This window comes from Astatotilapia calliptera, chromosome 11, assembly GCF_964374335.1.
Source record: "Astatotilapia calliptera chromosome 11, fAstCal68.1, whole genome shotgun sequence".
NCBI lineage: Eukaryota > Metazoa > Chordata > Actinopteri > Cichliformes > Cichlidae > Astatotilapia > Astatotilapia calliptera.
In genome coordinates, this window is record NC_137432.1 from 31,466,684 (window position 1) to 31,490,545 (window position 23,862).

General features: G+C 39.1%; 1 protein-coding gene across 5 annotated transcripts in view; it reads right to left on the reverse strand.

Annotated features, from left to right (window-relative positions):
• Nucleotides 1-23,862, reverse strand: part of bbs9 (Bardet-Biedl syndrome 9) — a 171,581-nt gene that overhangs the window by 111,449 nt on the left and 36,270 nt on the right. For 3 of the 5 annotated variants that reach the window (XM_026183621.2, XM_026183622.2, XM_026183619.2), the window contains exons 14-18: nucleotides 16,932-17,036; nucleotides 10,071-10,085; nucleotides 3,294-3,434; nucleotides 2,326-2,421; nucleotides 129-301 (exon numbers count right to left, since the gene is read on the reverse strand). In XM_026183621.2, the coding sequence (XP_026039406.1) occupies nucleotides 129-301; nucleotides 2,326-2,421; nucleotides 3,294-3,434; nucleotides 10,071-10,085; nucleotides 16,932-17,036 (530 nt within the window). The remainder of the gene's footprint in view (nucleotides 1-128; nucleotides 302-2,325; nucleotides 2,422-3,293; nucleotides 3,435-10,070; nucleotides 10,086-16,931; nucleotides 17,037-23,862) is intronic. The other 2 variants (XM_080308476.1, XM_026183620.2) reach the window with 1 other exon arrangement.

A 23,862-nucleotide genomic window follows, 5' to 3' on the forward strand; every position in this document is an offset into this window, starting at 1 on the left:
AAAATTAAATAAAGGTGACAGATGACAGAACTGATAATAACTAAATTGACTGATATTTAAGTCATTTCTTTTTTAATCCCTGACCCTTGACAATGAAGGATTTACACCACTTCGGTGTGTGTTAGTACCTGGAAGTGCTTGTCTACAGACAGGAAGTACTCCTCCAGTGGGAGAGGTCCACTGAAACTTTTCTTGAAATCCTTGATTCCCAATTTGGAGAAATGCTGGTCAAACCTGTGGACCAGCTCCTTCACAACCAACCACATGTCTTCAAAACTGTCGCTCTGAATACGGTAACGTTCTGACAAACACACACATAAAATAATATCAAATATTTATGCATATATGGAAAATATAATTGATGATACATGCTAACGAAAGATGGTTAGATATCTTAAATAGTTAAAACTATCTAAACCACTGAGCCTTGTGTAATGTGTAAATGTGTATGCAACTAAGAACATATATTTAAACACCTGGTACTAAAGTTTGTTAAGAATGAAACACCAAACGAATATAAGTAGTGACACAGTGACAAGTGATACTTATAAAAAGATCTCTAAGAACCAGAAATGGATTAAGGGGATATACAGTTTTAGAATCACAGGTGCCACTTTAGCTCAGTGGATGAGCAGAAAACCACATGTTGCACGGCCAAAGAGTGGCGGTCTGGGTTCGAATCCTATCCCGGCCCTTTGCTGCATATCTTCTTTATCTTTCTCACCCTACTTTCCTCTGTGTCTATCTTCACTGCTTCACTATCCAAAAGAGGAAAAAACAAACAAAAAACCTGAAAATAACAATAAAAAAGTTTTTGAATTATCTTAATATGAATGTCTCATATTAACTCCTGAAAGCTGTCAGTGAATACAATTCAGATCTTACAACTTATTAGTACACAGACCAAAGAGGTTTGTAAAAGTCCATGGAAGTGATGCAAGAAGTCAGACTTAAAGTGGTGTATGTAAAAATTAAAAGCTCAGTATCAGGTATATAGAGCCTATCTCAGCTGACACTCAGCTAGAGGCGGGGTACACCTTGGGCAGGTTACTATAGAGACAATCCTTCATGCTCAGAAAAGAAAGAAAGAAGGTTCTTAGTGAGGGTACTCAAGGAGCTACTCAACCTTTGACCAACTGGTTGCGAACCTACAACATTCTTGCCGTAAGATTATAATACAGTGGTCCCTCGTTTATCACGGGAGTTACGTTCTAAAAATAACCCGCGATAGGTGAAATCTCTGAAGTAGCCAGCTTTAATTTGTACAATTATTATAGCTGTCTTACAGCTGTAAAACCCCCTCACTACACACTTTATACACTTTTCTCAGACAGGCATGAAAATTTCTCTCATGTTTAAAAACTACCAAAGTTGAAAACCTTCGGCCAAAAAATAAGTCCAGTGTTATAGAATGACACCAAAGATCAAACCCTGTTTTCAGGTCCAGAACATGGGAATAGAGCAGCTGCGAGAGAATTCAACATTAATGAATCAATAGAGGAAGCAAGAAGAATGAGTTGAGTAAAGTTTGAGTTGAGTAAAGTTTGACTTATCTGACTGTTTTGTTTCCCTTAATCCCGTGCGCCTTATGGTCTGAAAAATACGGTAACTTCTACCTTCCTTTAGCATGTCCAGAAGTTCATCCTTTTGTGCGATGGTTAGCATCGTCCTCTGCCTTTTGGGTGCTACCGCAGGTGCCTTTGGCGGTGCAAAACGTTTCATCGACATTGTTGTGTTTGTTGGGGAGAAAACTTACAAACATACAGTACAGCACTTCAGAGTCACACTGCTAGTGATCGAAGATTTATGTAAATTCGACAAGCTGAATGCATTCTGTACTGTACATGAGAAAGGCACGAGACTGACTGACAATTGTCTACAGCCAATCAGGATGCAGAACACAATGCGCTGTAAAAAAAAAAAAAAAAGAAGAAGAAGAAAAAAAAAGCATACACAAAAAAATCCGCAAAACTGCGAAGCCACGAAAGGTGAACCGCATTATAGCGAGGGACCACTGTACTTACCAAACTACCTATTCTCTTTTAATCCAACAGGTATCAACAAAAGGTCCTCAAAGACTCCAAGAAATACAAAAGGGCAGGATTTTCTATCACAAGTAATTGAAACTTATCAAAAGAAATTAGCAGGTGAAGACAGCCTATGAGAAAGACATCTGGTAAAAAAAAATAGACACCTGGAACAGGACTGTATTAGAAACAGATAATTCGCAAGACTTGTTTTAGTCCCACAATTAAACAGCTTTAATGGAGCCAAAAGATGAATCTTATTAAAATCCCGTTCATTATCCAGTGCTGTTAGACTTACGGGAGGTCTTGGAGGCTAGCACAGTAACCTTGGCTCCTGACAGAAGCTGGAAAGCCAAACTATTCCCATCCTTATCTTCTGATTTTGCTGAAAACTCTGCAGAGAGAGACAGAAAGACAAAAAACTATGAGATGAGACAGATAGGACAGGCTATCGTGATATAGGACGCCAACAAAGGAGAACAAGATACAGTCGCATGTACAAACACAAAATAAGCTTACACAAATCTCTATTCACACAAAAAGCACACACTCAGTATGAACACTATATGTGTGTGTTTAGACGTCAGAGCTGCTGACTGTGGCCGATTGTTAGATAACTGGGAAGCAGAACAGACGTTCCCAGAGCTCAGACCTACACACACACGGAATCACAAATAAACACGCATAAACAGACTCGTATAAATACACAACCACACACCGATACATAACCGTTGATTATTCATATAAATGTATACACATTCGCACAGCTACACATCTCTCATTGCCTTCACTAGCTTTCCATTCATGCTTAAATCATCTGGTTTTGTGTAAAACACTTAGGTAGCCACGTCATTGATTATTGGCTATTACGAATCATTAACTGTAAGATGTAGTCAATTCAGAAGAACTAAACAGACACACACACGGTAAAGTGTGCATGAAAAAAATTGTTGACATTTTACTGATTTGTGCTTTATATAGTATTCGTTCCCTATTTATAACTTATACCTAGAGCTAAGCTTTTGGTGTGGGTTTACGTTTCAACGTGTGCACAAGCCAACCAGTTGCAATAAGTGGACAACCCACTTTAAACAAATGCACATTAATACTGCATACCGATCTCCACAGACAATGACTTAAACAGAACAGCGCACTTTGGTTTCTGGAAATCTGTGATTCAAATACAGAACCTTAATTGTTTGGGAAACAGAGCGCCACCAGCACATCATTGTCAAGTGTTTTCATACAGAGTGAGTGTGCTATTACCTCGGAAGATGGAGCTGAGGTCAACTGGTGGCTGGTTGGTGTCCACAGTTATCTTAAACTTGGTGGCTTTGGGTGGAGGACAAGCGACACACACCAATGATGGAGGAAGATTGAACCTGGACTGGAGGACCTTGGGAACTCCTGCAAATAAGAACCATCACTATAGTCAGAAAAGATTCTTAAAAAGGTAGACTATTTATTACTATTATTATTATTAATAAAGTAATTCTGCATTGCTCATCTTAAAATCTTAAATCGAGTTTCCCTCCTCCTGTTGCTCCTTTCCAGAAATAAAACCTTAACGTTGGAGACTAGTCCTTCAATTTATACCCCCCCCCCCCACACACACACACACCGCAGTGACTCAAACGAGGCCTCGATATCGCAGTTAACATTTGTTCACACAGTCAACAGTTCAGGTATTCCTATTGCATGAGCATCTGAGAGCTAGGAGAACGAGAGACTCGACATCAACGCCAAGTGTGGAGGTGAGTTTGTCAAAGATCAGAAAGGGAAGTTTTGAAAAAGACGGTGGGGACTGACTGACAAGAAAAAAGAAAAAGGAAGTGAGGAGGCGAGTTAAGGCCAACTACAACTATGTTCAGAGTGTATGGAGTGCTGAGCTTGGCAGAAATGTACACTTAGCTAGAATAATAGTGCGAGGGAAAGGAGCGATGGAGGAAAACAGTTGTTAGGAAGAGATGGAGCGAAGTAACCAGAGGAGAGGAGGTGAGCTAATGACAGGAGAGTTGAGCAGAAAAACAAGTGGAAATAAACCAACATGTGAGAGAGAGAGAGACTGAAAGGAAAATAATATGAGAAGGGACGGTTTAATTAGGGAAAGTTCCAGGTTATTACAGATAGTAATAATTACCCACAACTACTGTGCACCTTTTCCTCCCAGACAAGCAATTATTATGTGATTATGTGAATAATTCAATTTGGTTTGAATGTATGCACTGAGGCCTAGAGAGAAAAAGCAAAGAGGCAAAGCCAAGGAAAACAGTAGAAAACAGGGGAAAAGGAAGATGGAGAGAGAGAGAAAAAGTTCAAAGTTTTAAAGAGCAAGACGGACTGAGGCCTGCTTTCTTCTTTCCTCACTCAGCTAAATTCTCAATGACCCTTCGTTCTGGATGGCTGGATAGTTAAACAACACATCACTTCCAACAAACACAACAAAGAGGGTTAGATATACATGTTGTCAAAGTGAATATGCTGCAGATTTACTAAATATAAAAATCAATCTAAACGCAAACTATTCTCAGCGCTGTTAAGTAATGTTACCGGTCATGACACGCCGATCCATTTTTCACTTTTTTATCGTCCAGCTGACTGTTCAGTTCCTGCCTTTGAACATGATCGCCTTAACACAGAAAATATCCAATTCGGATCTCCAAGAAAATACAATTTCACGTTTTGACTCTATAAAAAAACAATTTGATCTTTTTTTATGTGCTTTTGCATTCAAGCTCATTTAATAAACATCACAAATTTTTTAAATATATAACAGATGACCAATGTGTTTTAAAGTAACATTGATGATAATCAGGGCAGACATGATGTGCGCTGTGATGGATTGGCTGACTCAGGCAAGTTTCAAGTGTTTCCAAGTTGAATTTCACAACATACTGAAATGAATGAAAGCACTGGCTGCCCGAAAGGAAGGAAGGAAAAACATTAAAAAATCAAAAACACCAAGGTATCAAGTAAAGGTCGTTATAGCTTTGGAAAATGATCCCTACTAAGGTAAAGTTTATAGGATATATAGTGAATGGTGAATGCAGCCACTTAAATCCTTTTATTATGTGTTCTGATGGTATTTTTTTTACCCTCATGGTCCTTCCCTACTAAGGTAATAATAAGGGATGTTTTATGTTTAAAACACAATTCAAACACTGTTTGCTTAGTCAGGCTGGTTTTGTTGGTCTTACCATTTAAACAAGAAACTCTAAAGAAATGCTAAGATGGAATTGGAAAGCAAGAGGAGGAAATATAAACACATAATAAAAGTTACAAGTAGGGAAAAATGACAAAGAAAGGACAAAGAGATGGAAACAAATTAGAGGAAAATAATGCTGACAAAGTAACAAAGAGAAAAAAAGAGTTGAACATGGAGAAGAAAGGACGGTGAGACAGACAGGGAAGAATGAATTGGACTAATAGGAGGTGGCATAGGTGTGTGCACACTTATCGCCAACTTCATACAGTGTTATGAAGCTGTGTTTGCCCCCTTCTTGAATCCTTTTTGCATATTTGTCACACTTACATGTTTTAATCAAAAAATTTAAATATTAGACAAAGATACGTTGACTAAAAACAAAGTGAGTTTTTTTAAATTATGATTTTATTTATTAAAAGAAACAAGCTACCCAAACATACGTCACCCTGTGAGAAAAAGTGATTGCCCCCTAAACTTAATAACTGGTTGTGCCAACCTTGGCAGCAAGAACTGCAATTGGCAACAAAGACTGCAATCAAGCATTTGTGATAACTGGCAATAAGTCTTTCGCAGCGCTAGAGAGGAATTTTGGCCCACTCTTCTTTGCAGAATTGTTTTAACTTAGCCACACTGGAGAGTTTCTGAGCATGAATGGTCTGTTTAAGGTCATGCCAAACCATCTCAATTGAATTTAAGTCTGGACTTTGACTAGGCCACTCCAAAATCTTTGTTTTGTATTTTTGAATCATTCAGAGTTAGAATTGCTGGTGTATGTGGGATTATTGTCTTGGTGCATGTCCCAAGTGCTCTTAAGCTTCAGGGTATGAACTGATGGCTGCACATTCTCCTTCTAGTAGAGAGGAGAAGTCATGGCACCATCAATTACAACAAGTCGTCCAGGTCCTAAAGTAGCAAAGCAGCCCCAGACCATAGTATTATCATGTTGGCATGATGTTCCACAGAAGTTTTTCCCAAAGGTCTTGGGGATCATCAAGATCATTTTTGTAAGATAAGCCTTTGTGTTCTTTTTCGTCAGCAGTCTTTTTTGCCTTGGAGCACTCCCATTTTTGCCCAGTCCCTTTCTTATCGTTGCGTCATTAAAACTGACCTTAACTGATCAAAGAGAGGCCTGCAGTTCTTTAGATTTTATTCTGGGTTTTTTGTTATCTACTGGATGAGACGTCAATGCACTCTAATTTTTAGGCCAGCCATTCCTGGGAAGGTTCACCACTGTTCCAACTTCTCTGACCCTGATTCACTGCAGTCCCAAAGCCAATCTATCTACATAATGCCACAATCTAAAGACAGATGTCTTTAGACCTCAGGAAGGTTTCTCTCCTTAATAAATAAATTCATTTATTCATTCTCCACCAGAGTACATCCTGGAGAGATCGCCAGACCACCATTCACACTGACATCTATGGCCAATTTTAAATTATGAATCAAGCTAACCCCACTAAATGCACGTCTTTGGACTGTAGGAGAAAACTGGAGTTCCCACACAGGCACCATGTGGCCCAGGTTATTTTTGTCTAAAATTTAAACTCGGTTGATTATCACAAAAAAATCTGGAAAACAAACAAACGAGAAACGAGGAAAATACTTCTGGTCACCTCCAGTCCAGAGTTTTATGCATGGAGACACAGTTAGTGTGTCTGTGCTTGTGTCTGTGTTGCTGTATTCATTACTACAATTGAACAAGGCCAAAATGTATTTAAAAAAAAAAAAAAAAATCCCCATACATAACCTGTTTCTCTTGAGGCTGTCTCAAAAAACAAATAAATCCCCATAGACTCAAGGTAAAGTGTCCAGATGAACAGGATTAAAAGGCATGTCTATAGTCTGGTACAAATGAACAGTTTCTCTTAGTTCTTAACAATTGTATTAAACTCATCCAAGTAGATTCTGCCACAGGCAGCTGTAGAACGGTGTAGCTACTAGACCTCACTGACCTGGACCTCTCAACATTATACGTGATGTTGGTGCACTTTGGGGTAATATATTCACATACATGAGTTCTACACAGTCCTAATTATTTATTTTTACTGCATATTATTTATATTTGTTTATATTATTTATTTTTTTCATTTTATTATATTCGTTTTTTACAATAACCCCAGGGATGACTAAAAACAATTATCAAAGAAATGCATACATGATCTTTAACTAACATTGAGATCAGTGATTTTGACTGTTTTATTTCAAAAATGACTTGGAATATGAAACATACTTTTTCATCATCAAGATTTTAGACTAATTAGATGAGGTTAAACTGCATAAAGTGATTAAAAAAGTGAAAAAGCAAAGAAAGAAAGGACCTGATAAGATGATAACAACTCCGATGTTAAAGAGTTACAAGAGGCAAGAAATGTTGTGTGGTCTCAGACACACAATGTTCATCTATCAATGCTTTCTAAATGCAGATAAATGATACATGTTTTTGTAGATGCATATCATAACTATTTTAAAATAACTCAAATACAGAATATCTCTGCTAAAGTTGCACTCTGAGACACGCAAAGTAAATGTTTAATATTGTAGTTTGTTATTTTTTTCTCTGTTTTAGTCAGTTTGTATGTTGAGAAGGACGTCAGCAGAAAGAAAAACAGCAAATTGTTCAAATTGTTGTTGTTTGAGGAAATGCTTCAATTCAGAAACTGGAACTGAGGCCTGCAGTAAGACTAAAGCCAAAGAATAAGTGGCTAAACACAATTTCTCAGCTACAGTAAACTGAGGTTTCCCTGTTTTTCTTACAGATTCTTTAATCCATCCACTGCCTCTCCTGAGTCTTCTGTAAGCTGTTGATGTTTTGGGGATGTATAAATTGAAAAAAAGTGTAGGTGCATTTGAATCTACAAATCACACATTGTGACCTCTAACCCCTTAACTTCCTTTCTGATAGCTCCTAGCAAAAACAGGTGGGGTTGGGAAGTGAGATAGAGGAAATAAAGCCATAAATAATAATAATAATAATAATAATAATAATAATAATAATAATAATAATAATAATAATAATAATAATGGATACTTTATTGATCCCCATGGGGAAATTACTTGTTTTTCTCTGCATTTGACCCATTCACTCAGTGAAGCAGTGGGCAGCCCACTAAGCAGGCGCCCGGGGAGCAGTGTGTAGGGACGGTACCTTGCTCAGGGGTACCTCAGGGTAGCCGTTAAGTGGATTCGAACCGCCGACCTTCCGATCATGGGGCGACCACTTTACCTACTGAGCTATCCCTAGTCATTTCTATTAACAAATGTTAAATACTTAAAGTCACAATGTACTGTAATTGAATGGAAGTGTACTTCCATCGCACTGTAATATGAGAAGACTGATTCCAACAGATGTATCTTTGCGGCACAGTATGTCAGAGACAGAGGGGGGAGAAGGAAGGGGAAAGGAGAGAGAGAGAGACCACAGAGTTTATTTAAGAAGGAGACCACTGTACAGTATCAGGTTCTTACTACAGCAGTGGTGATGTCACTCGTGTGTTTGTGTCTATATACATTCAGAGATGTGTTTGCATGTCAATTGACTCTGCATTTCATGCACATATCCTCTTGCCTTACTTGTGTGTGGACCCAAGCAAAACAATAAAAGTTAAAAAAAATAATAATCACCGCACAGTCTGGTCTTCAATAAATCATGTGCACATGCTACAACTAACCTGCACTACACGTTGGCATTAAATATCCAGGTGAGTTCCTCCGCCTCTCTTATAGTGTATTAGTAATCTGGCATTTATGCTCTGCATAAATCTATACACTGTTATTTAACAAGGCGTGATGGTTTAAACAATCCTAAAACTTTTGTTTCCCAAAGCTACGGTCCAGTTTGTACTGAATACAACAATTATCTAGGGCTACCCATGACTCGGGACAGGAGATCCAGTGGATCAACCCTGATGGTAGGGCTGCTGTTTTGTAGTTCATCATATTCAAAGGTGTTTTGTGTAGAATTCTAGCTAGCATACTAGAGTTTCACTTATGTCCTACATATTTTAAATCAACTGACAACAAGTTCTCACAGGCCTGTCAGAGGGACTCCCATAACCCTACACCAATATTTCCTCTCATAACCAACAGGTAAACTAAATTCTTTAATTAATTAGATTTTTTCCCCTAATTACTAGATTAAATAGTGCTCCTGAAAAAACATGCATCACTGCCCGAGAATCACTAGTCTAGTGAATAAATATCCTCAAAAAATGGCCATACAAACATGTGTGTGTGTACTGCTGCAGAGCCACTACAGATCATAGGGGTCCAGTTCCGTATCAAAGCACACAAACTCACAAACACAAACAATCTTAAATAAATGCCAGTTGACAACTAGGAGCACTACTACTGGAGTGCATGTGTGCGCAGCAAGTCAACACACTTTATGCTTGTATGTGTGAGACAGATGATATTTCTGTGTAAACTCAACACAGTTTAAAAGAATAAATGGATGTAAAGGGATATTTACATTTTCTATAAAGCGGGAAAATGTGTGTGTGTATAAGTGTGTTTGTGTATTTGAATTAGAGTATGTGTGTGTATAGACTCTTGCCAAGTATATCACATAACAGGAACATAAACAGTAGGCAGCAGGCTCTTCCTGTATATACAGCTCTGAATGTATGTGTGTGTGTGTGTGTTTGGAAAGTATATGGCGTAGTTTTGATAATCTTTACGTTTCAGTAAGTGTAGAAGTGTACATGAATATACAAGGGTGTGATCTCAGTAGAACATATATATTTAAATTTATTTATGTGTATATCTAGAGTACATGTTTTAATAAAAGACTGTGTTTCTACTTGCTCTAGTCTACGAAGCTCTACGAATAAAGCACTTACCTTTAGGGTTAAGCTCTGCAGAAATGAAAAGGAAAGAGTTAAATGTTATAATATGAAAGGTGAAGGAATGAAAAAACAGAAAGAATTAAGTGTTATCAGTTCTCCCATCTAGTTTTATTTGGTCGGACCAGTAACAAAGAACTGGAAGAACTGGCAAGGGAATTCCCTGAGAAAACCTCCATCTTCCTTCATATGGAAATAGACAGACCTAAAAAAATTCCTCTCAAGTGTTTGGTTTGCCTTCCCACACAACTGGAAAGTACAGCTGGAGGAAAAGGCAGCCATCTGACTCAGCCATACCGATCGTGAATATGATAAGATGTCCAAATCGAAAATTAAATAGTCTATCGTCATGAGGTTTGTGTGGAAATCGGGCTGACGGGATCAACAGAAAGAGACGTCTCTTCTTATAACCTGATCAGTATTAACTCATTTAGAAGAAGAAAACTGTGGAAGGCCTAAGTAGAACCAGAAGGAGCATTCAATTATGATGCAGCGAAACAGTTTTGGTTGATAGTTTTAACCTTCAAATGAAAATATATGAAGGATTTTTGTGTGTGTGTGTGTGTGTGTGTGTGTGTGTGTGTGTGTGTGTGTGTGTGTGTGTGTGTGTGTGTGTGTGTTCCTTGTGGTGATAAAAAAAAAAAAATTACTTTGTTTTGTGTCTGTCTGTTTATGTGAAGGAAGTCAGGGTTGAAAAAGCAACACAAAAATATTTGTGATAAGACAGCATCTCTTCTCTGTGCTCCTCAGTGCTATATTTTTCCAGCTGCCCTGGGATTTAAAAAGTCAGCGTGCTGCTCCTCTAAACTTTAGTTCACAGCAACAGAAGTCTGGCAGATTAAACTATGATATGATTGGTTGAAGAGGATTTCCTGCGAAGGTGAATGAGAAGCAGATGGCAGGTTGCAAGCCAATGAAAAGGCAGCGAGGTGCTGAGTCAAAAGGTTCACGTCTTATTAAACCTGATGAAAGTCGCGCTTCCTATGGCTGCCTCTCCTTCCTGTAATAACTCTGCCTCCATCGCTCCCTCTCGTCATAACTCTGCCACTTCTTTAAGAAGCAAGATTTTTTACAGTTTAAAGAGTTTGTATTTCAAAGATATAATTTCATGCCAAGTGCGCAGGATATATACTGTTAACAATACAGGGTACCTAACAATATATTTAGCTGGGTCTGAATCAATTCAATTCAAGTTTATCTATATAGCGCCTAATCACAACTAATGATCAGTTGAACTAATGTCTAGTTGGTAATATTTCCTATGTTTTATTTATTTATTCAATTTTATGCAAAATAAATAAACAAATGCAGAGGTAGCTCTTGCTTTTAAAAGTTTAAATTGTCTTATTAAACAATCATCATCACCATTTGCACATACCGACTTCACGTGCTTTCGTATATATGCACAAACATAGCCAAATACAACACAAGAGACTGGAGTTTGATCCATTTCCTGACAATATTATAGTTTTGCTTTAACTACCTATTTGTTTTTGTTAAAAGTGCATGGTTTTCCTGGCTCTAAAATGTGCCTTTAAGTTTCTTCTCACAGCTGCTTGAGGTTCTTTGACTTGAAAACATAGCTATGGGTCACAATATTACCGCACCCAAATTATTACCACAATTGTTTCCTGGTAATAAGACAGTCTACAATACTCCTACATACATAAAGTTTCTTTCAGTTCTCAGCAGTAATGTTGCTGCAAGCATATTGGTCCTCTGTCCTGACTCACTGATAATGTAGCTCTGCTATACGGAGCATCATTCAAAAAAAAAGAAACATCGACGCTATTGGCAGTTTGACGGCTAATCTACCTGAAATGCAGGATCAGCCGCATACCTACAAAATCCCATAATGTCTTCATATTGAGCAGTATTATCTAATCCTGAAATGCTAAGTCCAGTAATTACTTTGTCTGGGGCTCAGATTACTACTCTACACTGCCAACGAAAAGAAAGAAAAACCATAACGGGGAGGGAAGAAAAAGGAAGAAAAAGACTGGATAAAACAACACAAAAATGGACGAGAGAGAAAGAAAAGTGAGAAGGACCTAAAAGCACCCATTACATTTTTTAAATGTAAAAGACATGTCAAATGGAGCGAGGAGGCTCACATAGCAAAAACCCACGCACACACATACACATGCGTGGATGGATACACACACACAGTAGTGTGTGTAGCTGCTTCTGGCCAGCTGCCAGGCAATGGTCAATCAGTCTTCGGTTTTCAAAAATCTCCTTCAAGTGAAACTCTGGATCCATTAGCTGCTGCGGTAGAATTAGAAAAGTTTAATGTTTCACGGCTGTAAGCCTTTATTATATCAATAATAGCCGAAGAAGCTGAGAAGGTGTTCTTTTTATAATTAATTACAGAGCTCAGAACTGTTTTCATTCTTTTTAAGAGTTTTGGAAATAAAATCTTTTTACTTTCGAAAAATCCATTCTCCACTTTGTAACATCCCTTTCGCGCACAAACCAATGTTTTTATTTGTTTGTTTGTTTTTGTTTGTTTTTTTTCCTTAGATTAACAAGAAAGTACAACATCAGGATTATATTTTCCTCCATCAGTTCACAACTGCGGGCTCGTGGACTGAGAACATAACAGAGGAGCATCTTTGTAAGGCGCTACTTTTCCCACAGGAGATTCACGGTTTGAATCCATGTTCCACAGTGCTGCAGTGTCCATGAACAAAGCACAATGGACAATAAAAGGTTATTATTCTTGTTTTTCTTCTGTCTGCACTGATATATGAGGGCTTCTCATTGAACAGTCTTTGCCTTTTCTGTGGTAGCAAGAGGAAAAAGCTTTTAATATGCCATGAGTGTCTGCTGCCAGCAAAAATTCTGAATAAATGCGAAACTGAAAACTCATGAGGGGTTCAAGATGCCATCCATGAATTAGTTTGTAAAAAAGTCTGAAATTCAATGCCAAATAAACATCCAAGTAGGAAGCACAAATCAGCTAACGGAAATCAATAAGTTCAATGATGCTCATTTAGGGTTTTCGCTAAAACTGATTTTTCAGGTCTACTGACAATAAAAATTAAAAAAAATTTAAAAAAAAAAAATTAGAACAAAATAAAGAATATCTAATATGCATACTGTCCAAACACACACATTTAATTAATAGATGCAATTCATCTCTGAACACTCTACAATTGCATGCAAAATATTTGAAAACTAGCAAAACTATAATCCAGGAAAAAAATATTTTGCATGCAATCTAAATTTTCAATAAAAAATGCTTTAAAAGTGCAGATGAGGTTTTGCCCTTTCTAAAACGAGAAATCATCAAGATTAATTTTTTCTTCTTTTTATATTAACTCATACATAAAATACATTTTGGCCACAAATAACTGGTAAGTGCATAGATTTCTGTCAGCAAAGTAACACTGAGTCACTGCCTTATCCACACGTTGACCAAACACAGTTATGTGCACAGTCCCCCTCAAAGACATATTTTGAGCCAGGAAAAACTCTGCCATCTAAGGTCCTTTCAGATAAACTAAATCCAGCTCTATCAAGTTTTTCAATTCCTCCAAATATCCCCTTAGTGGAACAGAAATACAGAGTAGAAATCTCAAAGAAGCTTAACCCTGAAAACCTGTTTTTGTATAAGGTTAATAAAAAAGTTAAATTAAGGGTTATTAGGATATGCTGTATGCATTAAAATACTAATAAAAATACAACAACAGACAAATATGGTTCTGTACATATCACATGATCTTGCAGCTCATGAGAAAATATTAATTTGCTTTTTTTTTTTTAAATCTCAAGTTATCCTGTAAAAAAAAACCTACATTACTTGTTTCCTGGCCTGTGGCCTTGCATTCCTCCAAATCTGTTACTAAGCTGTTGTAATACAGAGCACGCTAACAAAGAGAGTTTAGAACATGATCCGCTTGGCAGACGTAGCAACCAACATCAGCATCAGCTGGCTTAACAAAAGTTCCTTACAAATGGATTTCAGGCCTGGTAGTCAAAAGAGGAGTGACCCAACAAAAATACTGCATTGTCCTGGAGACATCAACATATGGAGACGCTGGTCATTCTGGCAAGTTCAGTAAAACAGAAGAAAACAATAAAGGCTGCCAACTAGCTTCCTAGGTTTCCACACGAATTGGCCTAGCAACCAGTGAATCACGGCTGGCTGGGTTTTATGGAAAGTATCCGCACAGTCACAATGTATCTTTGCCTGTTCAGATGAAAATGGCCACTATACTGTTAGCTTGTGTACGAGCTAACAGTATACTGTAAACGCCAACTTGACCACCTGATCCTTCTCAAGTGTGTTTGTGCAGAGCTCTCTCTCAAAGTATTAAGAAAATCAAAGAGGGCCACTAATGAAATTCTTTCTAGATTGTAACAACTCCTGACACCGTCAAGCCTCCTTTGAAGGGCTTAAGAAGTCAGCAGTCTTCTTAAATGTCAGAGCCTTTGTAGGGCTTAAAGAAGGGCACAGTAGCCCCAGGGTGGGATGGTGTTATATAAGTGGGTGGTGTGAAGGCATAATCATCACCCCTGGGTGGGAATGAGGAAAGAAGGAAAGCAACAGAAACAAAGTGATGCATTCCTCCCAAGCCAAGACAGCGTTTAGAGGATGAGAGAGGATGAGATAGGATGAGGCACTGCTGGAGATTAACACACAACCATGGAGTTACAAGGAATGGACTGGTCATTGTTAAAAGATACACTGACAAAGACACAAACAGCAGTGTCTCACGTTGAATGTTTTTAATCAAACCTGTCAGGACATCGGTTTCAGTTTTATTTGCATGTATGTGACCAGTGTTACACTTGTCTGCAGGCCACTACGCTGAAGCTTATTCGGCAGCGCTGCACCGATTTGCCCTTCTTTCTGATCAGCGAGACAGAGTTTTTTCAACGGGGCAGAGCCGAAGTAGGCCTGAATGCGGCATGACTGCTGTGTGTACTTATGAATCATTTTCATATAAATGCATCCACCTGCATTGTCATCACAGCTCCAGCAAAAATAAAGTTTTACTCACGAATAAAGTACAAGCTGTGATAAATGTAGTCATTTACTAAAAATCTAAAGTAGTTCTGGTGACTCACAGATTAAATCGCACCTGGTCATATATCAAAACTGAATGAGTGATTTTTTTTTTTTTTTAATAAATCCTGGAATCTTTGTTGAGAAATATTCTGATTCAGTAATGGCAGTGCTGTCTACTAATCTACTACCCAGATCAGTTTTGAGGTCCACATTCCCCTCAACACCGCCAACTCTAATTTACATTACATGGCCAAAGGGGAAGTTTTTTAAGATTTTAGGTAAAGCTTCTTCGTTCCATTCCCAGGAAATCTTAATGATCCCTGATTTCAGTCCAACACTTGTTGGACTAATGCTCTTGTATATGAATGGGAACAAGTCCTGCAGCCAGGTTTTAATATTTGGCAGACAGTGGTTGTAATGCATAAGTGTCCTCATAGGTTTGACCATGCAGTGAGAATAAGCTTAATTTACTCCCCTGCTTTTCCTTCCTCATTCTAACAAAGATTGCCTTCTTTTAGTTTATACCTAGGGCTTCTGTAGTTCCCATTTTCCTCTGCTTTTGTCGTCCTCCTCCTTCCCATCCTTTCTCTCAACAATGTTTACCCTCCCTGTTTCTCTTTCTCCGTTCCATTTAAACGTAACTTGTGTGTACCTCATTCATGGTCCCCATCCTGTTATTCATCTGTCTTCATCCTCTAACCAGCAGTAAACTTTTTCTAATTCTACTTACAGTCCACTGGCTCTCTTTCCAAACCCAAGATCAGCTCCCAACATATTCTCCCCAAGCTGCTTGGCTACTAAGATCTGCTGAACTACTCCAGACTCCGTATTTTCAGCTATTTTTAGCAGCACAATAAAGTTTAACAAAAAAGAAACACTTCCCAATATTTCCAGACATTTCACGTTAAATGTGCTTCTGGGGCGGAGAGACTGTTCCACCAACAGAGGCCTGCCAAAGCAAATTCAATCCAAGGGAAACAATAGCAAGAAAACAGGGGTTTTTTTCATGACCTGATTTCTGAACAAATATTCAAATAAATCTTTTTTTTTTTTCTAGGAGGCCCGTGACATTTGAAATAAAGAGTGGTTTTGTTGGTTTGCAAGGGGGAAAGTAATATCTTCCAAAAATATTGCCGGGCCTAGAAACAGATGCCTGGAGGCAGCAGGGGGATGAACTGGGCTTGTCTGGAAAGTGCCCAGATGTCATTACCTCAAGTCAGCACACTGTTAGCAGCTGGTGTTCAACACTGTCACACAACACTGGAAGTGATGTTATAGACCAGAATGCTTCTAACGGCAATGCTGGAACAGACTGATAGATTTAACTCCATCGCAGGAAAGCAGAGCGAAAAGCCAAGTAGGAATAACATCACGCTTGGCTTTTCACTCTGTTTGCAAATTTATGCTACTCTTTGTTAGCTAGTGTTAAGTCATTGTCCAATTTCTGTTAACTTCTGCCTCTGTGAGCTTGTGAGGGTCCACTTGGGTCTGAGAAAGTAAATTTTGTCATCAGACAGTGAACAAGGCTCTATGATAGAGCCCGACCAATCAGGGATTTTTAAAAGATTTAAAATACTGATGAAGTGGACTTTATTTACCAGGATAATATGTCAAAGCAGTTTAAAAATAAACAAATTTTATTGTTACAAATTGTGGATTACTCTTGTCTTCTTGCTACCACTTGGACCCATCTGCAATACTACTCTATCTATTTAAATGAATTCAACAACATGTAATAATTAGGATAATTGTGTTGTATTCTGTGAAATTGTAAGTTTTAGGTTAAATTAAACATGTCCATTCAGAAAATTTGTCACATGGTTTGGTTTGGGTTTTTTTACCTGTCGGCGAGCTGTAGGACACAGTGATGTCTCCGGTGAGGTCAGCAGGGGGGTAGTGGCCATTGAGAAACGCTGAAAACACCACGACTTTGGATGAACCAACACCTGAAAGCAAAGCACAAACACGTCGCCATTAACACATGCTGTCCTGTTGTCCCTTGCTTACACTATTTATGCATTTAGTCCCTATAATCACAGAAAGTGTGAGAATAGTCCACGATTTTCTGTACATCTAAAAAGGTTTAAACAATAATCCTAATAATATTATCTTTGTTACTTTGATTCTGGCTTGAGCGCTAATATTATTCCTTAGCAAGGATGTAATCTAATAAAAAGGCGCTTCAGAAGTAAATACTGGATGCACTGTAGCTTGAGCCGCACCGTGGACAAAAAGTTTAAATATCTTGACCTTTCTGCTTCAATTTTGAGCCTCACACAATTTGCTATGAAAGTGCCGTAATAACTCACTGGAGTTTCCCTTCAGCTAATTTGTGTTATTACAAATGTCAATGTAATTTTGAGTAAAACTTTCTTACTTTTGGAACAGAAGTACCGATTTTATTCCAGCACTCTTTAAAAGAAAGACATTGAATGATGAATGAGGAAACGGGGTAGTCAATGAAACGCACACACGAAGTGTAAGTGTCAGCTTTTTCAAGATACGTACAGAAGAGGACGGAGTACGGTTAATACAAACCAGACCCTTTAATGTGAATACACACACACACACACACACACACACACACACACACACGCAGTTTGAACCTCACCATGGAAGGTGACTTATATTATTAACCAGATTTTTTAAAACTGTGAGCACATACATACACACAACACAAACTAATTATATAAGCATGAGGCAGAGGTGATGACTTGTAGCTTCCTTTTGAATACCCTAAATCCAGAGAGAGCAAGATAAAGGGAAAAAAAAAAAAAAAACAAAGGCAGAGAGCGCAAATAAGCTGGAGAGAAAAAGCAGGGCTCAAATATAGATGGAGAGGAAAGGATACATTACAGCTAATGGCTCCATGCAGCAGAACACACACACACACACATATATATATGCACACACAGGGCGGTGAGATGGTGTAATGGGCCGTGATGTTTCTGAGCTCACTCCGTTACAGGTGACTGAATCCCAAGTATGTGTGTATGTGTCCTAATGGAAGCGCAACTTACAGGCATTCTGCAGGTAATGAATGACGGCGAGGAGACGTTGTGCCAAAAGTTTGAGACTATGTCACTGTGTGTTTCAAAATATAACTCAGAACTGTATAAACTCTCATTGAACACGTTTAGCAGGTGTGCGCACACGCAGCCGTAAGCGAAACGAGACCGCTCCAGCTGAGGATAGACAGAGAAGGAGGGAGCAAGATGGATGAGAGGAGATGAAAGGCGAGATGGCGACACCCACTCGCCGACTGACAGAAGAGAAGATAAACGATAAAAAGCAGAGAGAGAGACTTTCTCCGCACTCTTCAGATGTACTGACAGCATGACCTCCTCTCTCAGCTGATCTCATCCTTCTCCCACACTGCTCTCTTCACTTCTCCCACCAAGCATCCATCTCCTTTTTTCCCCCGCGCTCCTCCCATCTCAGCCTCTTCTGAGAAATGGATCTTCTGTTCGACCTTTTCATCTTTTCTGTGTAACAGCTAGACCCCAGCCACTTTGGGGATTTTTAATATCAGTGGTGACACTAACGATAAGTGTAAAAACTAAAAATCACCAGTAAGACAAAGATCCCTTGAAGGCTACATTGTGCAGAATGGGCTTATTGAGCTGAGTAAGAGATTGGACAGCTGGTACCACTCATGCCTGTATATTAAATATAAAACTTGAACACAGAATCAAAAACCTAAGATTGTGTGGTTTTCATGGGCTGGAAGTTGAAGAACTTATCACACATTTTAACACACATAACACTTGAAAATGTTGAACTATTCTTTTCTGTTGTGTTATTACAGTTGTGACCTAAAAGTCGGTCATCCCCACATGCTTCAAGGAGTCCATCATTGTTCCTGTCCCGAAGAAACCCCACCCTGCTTCTCTCAATGACTATCGCCCTGTAGCCCTCACCTCAGCAGTGATGAAGTGCTTTGAACGCCTGGTCAGAGACTTCATCATTTCTTCACTACCAGACACACTGGACCCACTACAGTTCGCTTACCGTCCAAATCATTCCACAGACGATGCCATCTCTCATCTCCTCCACACATCACTCACTCACTTGGACACTAGAAGGGGGAATTATGTTAAAATGCTCTTCATCGACTACAGCTCTGCATTTAATACCATAATTCCCTCCACACTCACCACCAAACTGGAGCACCTGGGACTCAGCTCATCTATGTGTCAGTGGATCTCCAACTTCCTAACAGGCAGACCACAGGCAGTAAGGATGGGTGGACATGTCTCAGCCTCCATCACTCTCAGCACTGGAGCCCCCCAGGGGTGTGTTCTGAGCCCCCTGCTGTACTATTTATACGCATATGACTGTGTGGCCACTACCAGCTCCACCACCATCATTAAGTTTGCTGACGATAGTGGACTTCAGCACTAAGCAGGAGAGGAACTACCAGACCCCCGTCATCAATGAGTGCCCAGTGGAGAGAGTGGACAGCTTCAAATACCTCGGAGTTCACATCACGCAGGACCTGTCATGGTCCTGTCACATCAACACCGTGGTGAAAAAGGCCCGACAGCGTCTCTACCACCTCAGACGCTTGAGAGACTTCCAACTGCCCTCCAAGGTGCTCAGGAACTTTTACTCGTGCACCATAGAGAGCATCCTGGCGGGAAACATCTTAACCTGGTTCGGGAACAGCACCATGCAGGACAGACGAGCTCTACAGAGGGTTGTGCGGTCAGCTGAGCGCACCATCCGCTCCGAGCTCCCTGACCTGCACTCAATCTACAGCAGGCGGTGCTGGACCAAGGCCAGGAAGATCGTGAAGGACCTCAGCCATCCCAACATCAGACTGTTCTCTCTGTTGAGGTCAGGAAAGCGATTCCGCTCCCTGAAGACCAACACAGAGAGACTGAGGAGGAGCTTCTTCCCGCAGGCGATACGGTCTCTCAATCACACCACCACACAGTACTGACCCACACATATGGTTATTACACACACACTGGACATTCTGGACTTTGTTTACATTAATTCAATTAGATGCGTGGTCATCTAATCGAATCACTTCATCACTAAATCACTTTAAGCATATTTGCACTGCACAAGACACTTACAAAGGTGGATTGCACAACACTGGACATTATATTTCTTCATTTCCATTTAATACTTGTACAGCTGCTGTTATTGTATATATATATTTATATTTCTTCATACATTCTTATATATTTCTATACTTTTTGAAGAAGGACTTGACTTTATGGGTTTTTTCTGATGATCAAGTGCTTATGTGTTGAGTAAATAAAAAGTTTGTAGCAACATATTAATTTTCATAAATGTCAGCACTGTAAAATGTAAATTTCAGACTAAACTGGGCAAGGTAGTTGAGCAAAAGTTTGGCTAGGAACAGACGGAGGTTCGGATAGATGTGGACTCCACAGCTGAGTGACTGTTATACTTTTTGCTGGATTATGTTATGGATTGGTGCCCAAATCTGTGCAGACAAGATCACACGCTCACAACTGGCAGGCATGTGAGTGTACACACATAGAGTCTTGTATTCACCCTACAATGAGGAGAATTACAAGTAATTTGTCTGGAATGAAACAATGACCATGCTGAGGATTTTACAGACAATATGATTAAATAAAGATTGCAGATGAAACAGTAATGCCATCAGGCTCTAATAAAGTCTCCTCTAGCTTTACTTTTATTCTCTTCCCTTATTTGTGTCTTTCACATCCTTGTTACTACGAGGCTTTCCTCCACCTCAGTGTGTTACCATTCTCTCTAGCTTTCTTTTCACTTCCCTTGGCCCCTCCCTCCCTGTCATTCTGTCTGTCAGCAGAAGGCTTTTAACCCCTGTGCCCTGGAGGTCACACTGGTCAGACTGGTTTAAGTGCTTTAAGTGTTCCCAGGCCCATTTAGACTAACAAACAAGACCAAAAAGACACAAAGTAATCCCTCTTCTTTGCTTTTTTTCCTCTCCTTTCTTTCTCTCAGTTTTCTTTTTCTCACTTCAGTTTGTCATTATATATTCAGGCACATCTGGACAGGTTGTGGGCGTCAAACCTGTGAGCATCAGGTAACGTGTCTGTGTGACCCCAAAGACCAACCCAGTCAGAGGCTTTAGACTGGTTCAAGTGTTCTCAGGCACATTAAACCATTATCAGTGTTGCCAACAAAAAGAGTTGACAAAGCAGACTAAAATCCCCCACTTTACCACCTTTCCTGCTCTGCCCTCGTTTTAACCCGCTTCTTTCTGGACCTTTCTTCACCTCTTATTTCATCCTCACTGACTGTTTTCTTTTTGTCACTTTTTCACTGTGTATTCTCCACCCATCTTCCTCCCACTCATTCTTTCACTAAAAAAAAAAAAGAAAAAAGACTTGATCTCTGTTTTGCTTTAATTATGTGAGCTTACATGTGGGAGTTCATTCTAGGTTCAAAGGGCGCTGTAGCACTGTAGCTATCAGGGTTCAGGTTATAACACTTGACAGATTAGGTTAAACTGACCACTGACTTTAGAACAAGAGGTCAGAAGTCAAGAGGGTGGAGATGAGCTCTATGCCACACAAGCAGATGGGGAAAAGGTGTGTATATTTAACTGCATTTTGATTTCCACTGAGAAATAATATAAAAACAAAATACTGATATTCAAATCTGAGGGATACCTGGCTTGAGTGCAAGTATGAGTGTGGAGTCACAGATGTCACTCTGTAGCAGAAAACACCATCAGTGTGGTGTTAAACATTGACCTTTGACCTATTCAGGTCAGGATTAGGTCACATTACTATGTTGGGTCTGTCCACTTAACCTAATGTCCACTCAGAGATACAAAAATTGTACTCATAGAAGAATTCGCTTCTTTAGACTAAAGCACAATAACATAGGCTTTGATAATGAGGATGACTCTGTTGCAACATGTGTGCAAATGATCTAATATGGATAAAGACAAAAATATAGTGAAAACCTCTTTATGTATCCATTTTTTAATCATTTGTATGATTAGATTCAAAGATGGGCCAGAGCCTACCCCACCTGGCACAGGGTGAGAAGCGGGATCCACCCTGACTGGGTTGCCAGTTCATTACGGTGAAACACAAAAAGACATAACTATTCAAGGTCATAACATTACTTACTGCTAATTCAGAATTACAAATTAATGTCTTTGGACTGTAAGAGGAAGCCAGAGAACCAGGGGAAAACCCACTCAGGTACATTACAGGGACAACATGTAGTCGCCACATAAAAAAGCCCAGCAGACCAACAGGTTTAAACCCAAAACTTTTTTGCTCTATAGCAACGGTGCTAATCACTGCAGCACCGTGGTGCTGCGAAGGATCAAGAAGATTATTAGCAAATTCAGAGACATTTAAAAGACCAGCAGCAGCTGAGACTAACATGTTTTTGAGTGTATTTGTTTCTGTATCAGCAGGCAGACTCAAGCAACTTGAACTGCTTAGATAAAAAGGTGGATCAGCCAGAATAGACCGGCAATGGTGAATATCCATTTAATGGTATTAAAAAAATAAAATATGACAGCATATAAATACAAATGCATCATATTAGAATTGACTGATTTACTGCACTTGAAAAAATAAACTGCACATGAACATGTACGGTGATAAAAATCAATTTAATGTAATTTGACTGTTCCTAATTTGCAAAAGTCAACACGTTTGAGTTTCACAAGAAACATACCTCACAAAGACAAGCGCTGATCTATGGATGCATCCCAGCTGAACCCTAAAGAAGAGCAGCTGAAATAACTGTAAGCAGTTGTAAAAGTAACAGCTACAGAAAAAGGAAGTGTGCGGGTGTACAAAGACTGCATTAGACCATCAAAACAACTAAAACACATTGATAATTAATGATTTCAAATAAAATACACACAATCAATGCCAAACTATTAAACTACAAAGTTGGCGTGTGTTTAATTTCTAAGTTAGATTAAAATGTTGGACTTCTTCTCTACATTAATACTGTGTTCCACGCTAACCACACAAAAACACATTCTCTCCAAACAGAAAGATTAGCTCCAAAGGTTTTGATTGTATAAGAGTTGTATATATTTACCTTAACTGCAAATATGTTTGTGTATATTATTGTTATTGCACACAACTTCAATAACAAGTTACGTATTATGCATACTTAAATGTTTAGTTGGCACTCTAATTGCAGTCCAGCTAATTGCATGTTCCAGCTGATAAAAGCCATCTCATCACTCCTTTGCAATTTGACATTGACCTTAAAATGAAAATAGCTACAGCCTAAGAGTGAGTCAAATTATAAAAAAAATATGATATTATCTGCATATTATTGCATACAGTCAACTACAGAGAAAAGACAATGAACAATAATGAAAGGGATTATGGAAAACAGGGGAAGTAAACCGGAATAACAGGAGGAAGACGGCATTTAAAGTCACTAAAGGGCAAAATGACAAATGAAAGAGAGGAGGAAAGAAAGGAAAAGATGGAAAGGTAGAGAGAGAAGGGAGAGAGCGAGAGTAGGAAGGCGAGAGTGAGAACAAAGGAGGCAGTGTGTGGTGAACAGGGGATTGAGTCGCCATCTGAGACGAATAAAAACTGGAATAACAATAAAAGTCAGAAGGCGCTACCTCCCCTCCTCTTTGCACAACCGGTCCTCATGCATGTTTGTTTGTGCGCGCGCACGCACACATGCATCACCACTGGTCGTTCTTTATTTGCAGTAAAGCACTGTGTGACAAATCTCAGCAAAAAAGTTTGGAAATAAACTTGTGTTGACACTTGCACTTACAGTGAACACACACTCTTGCAA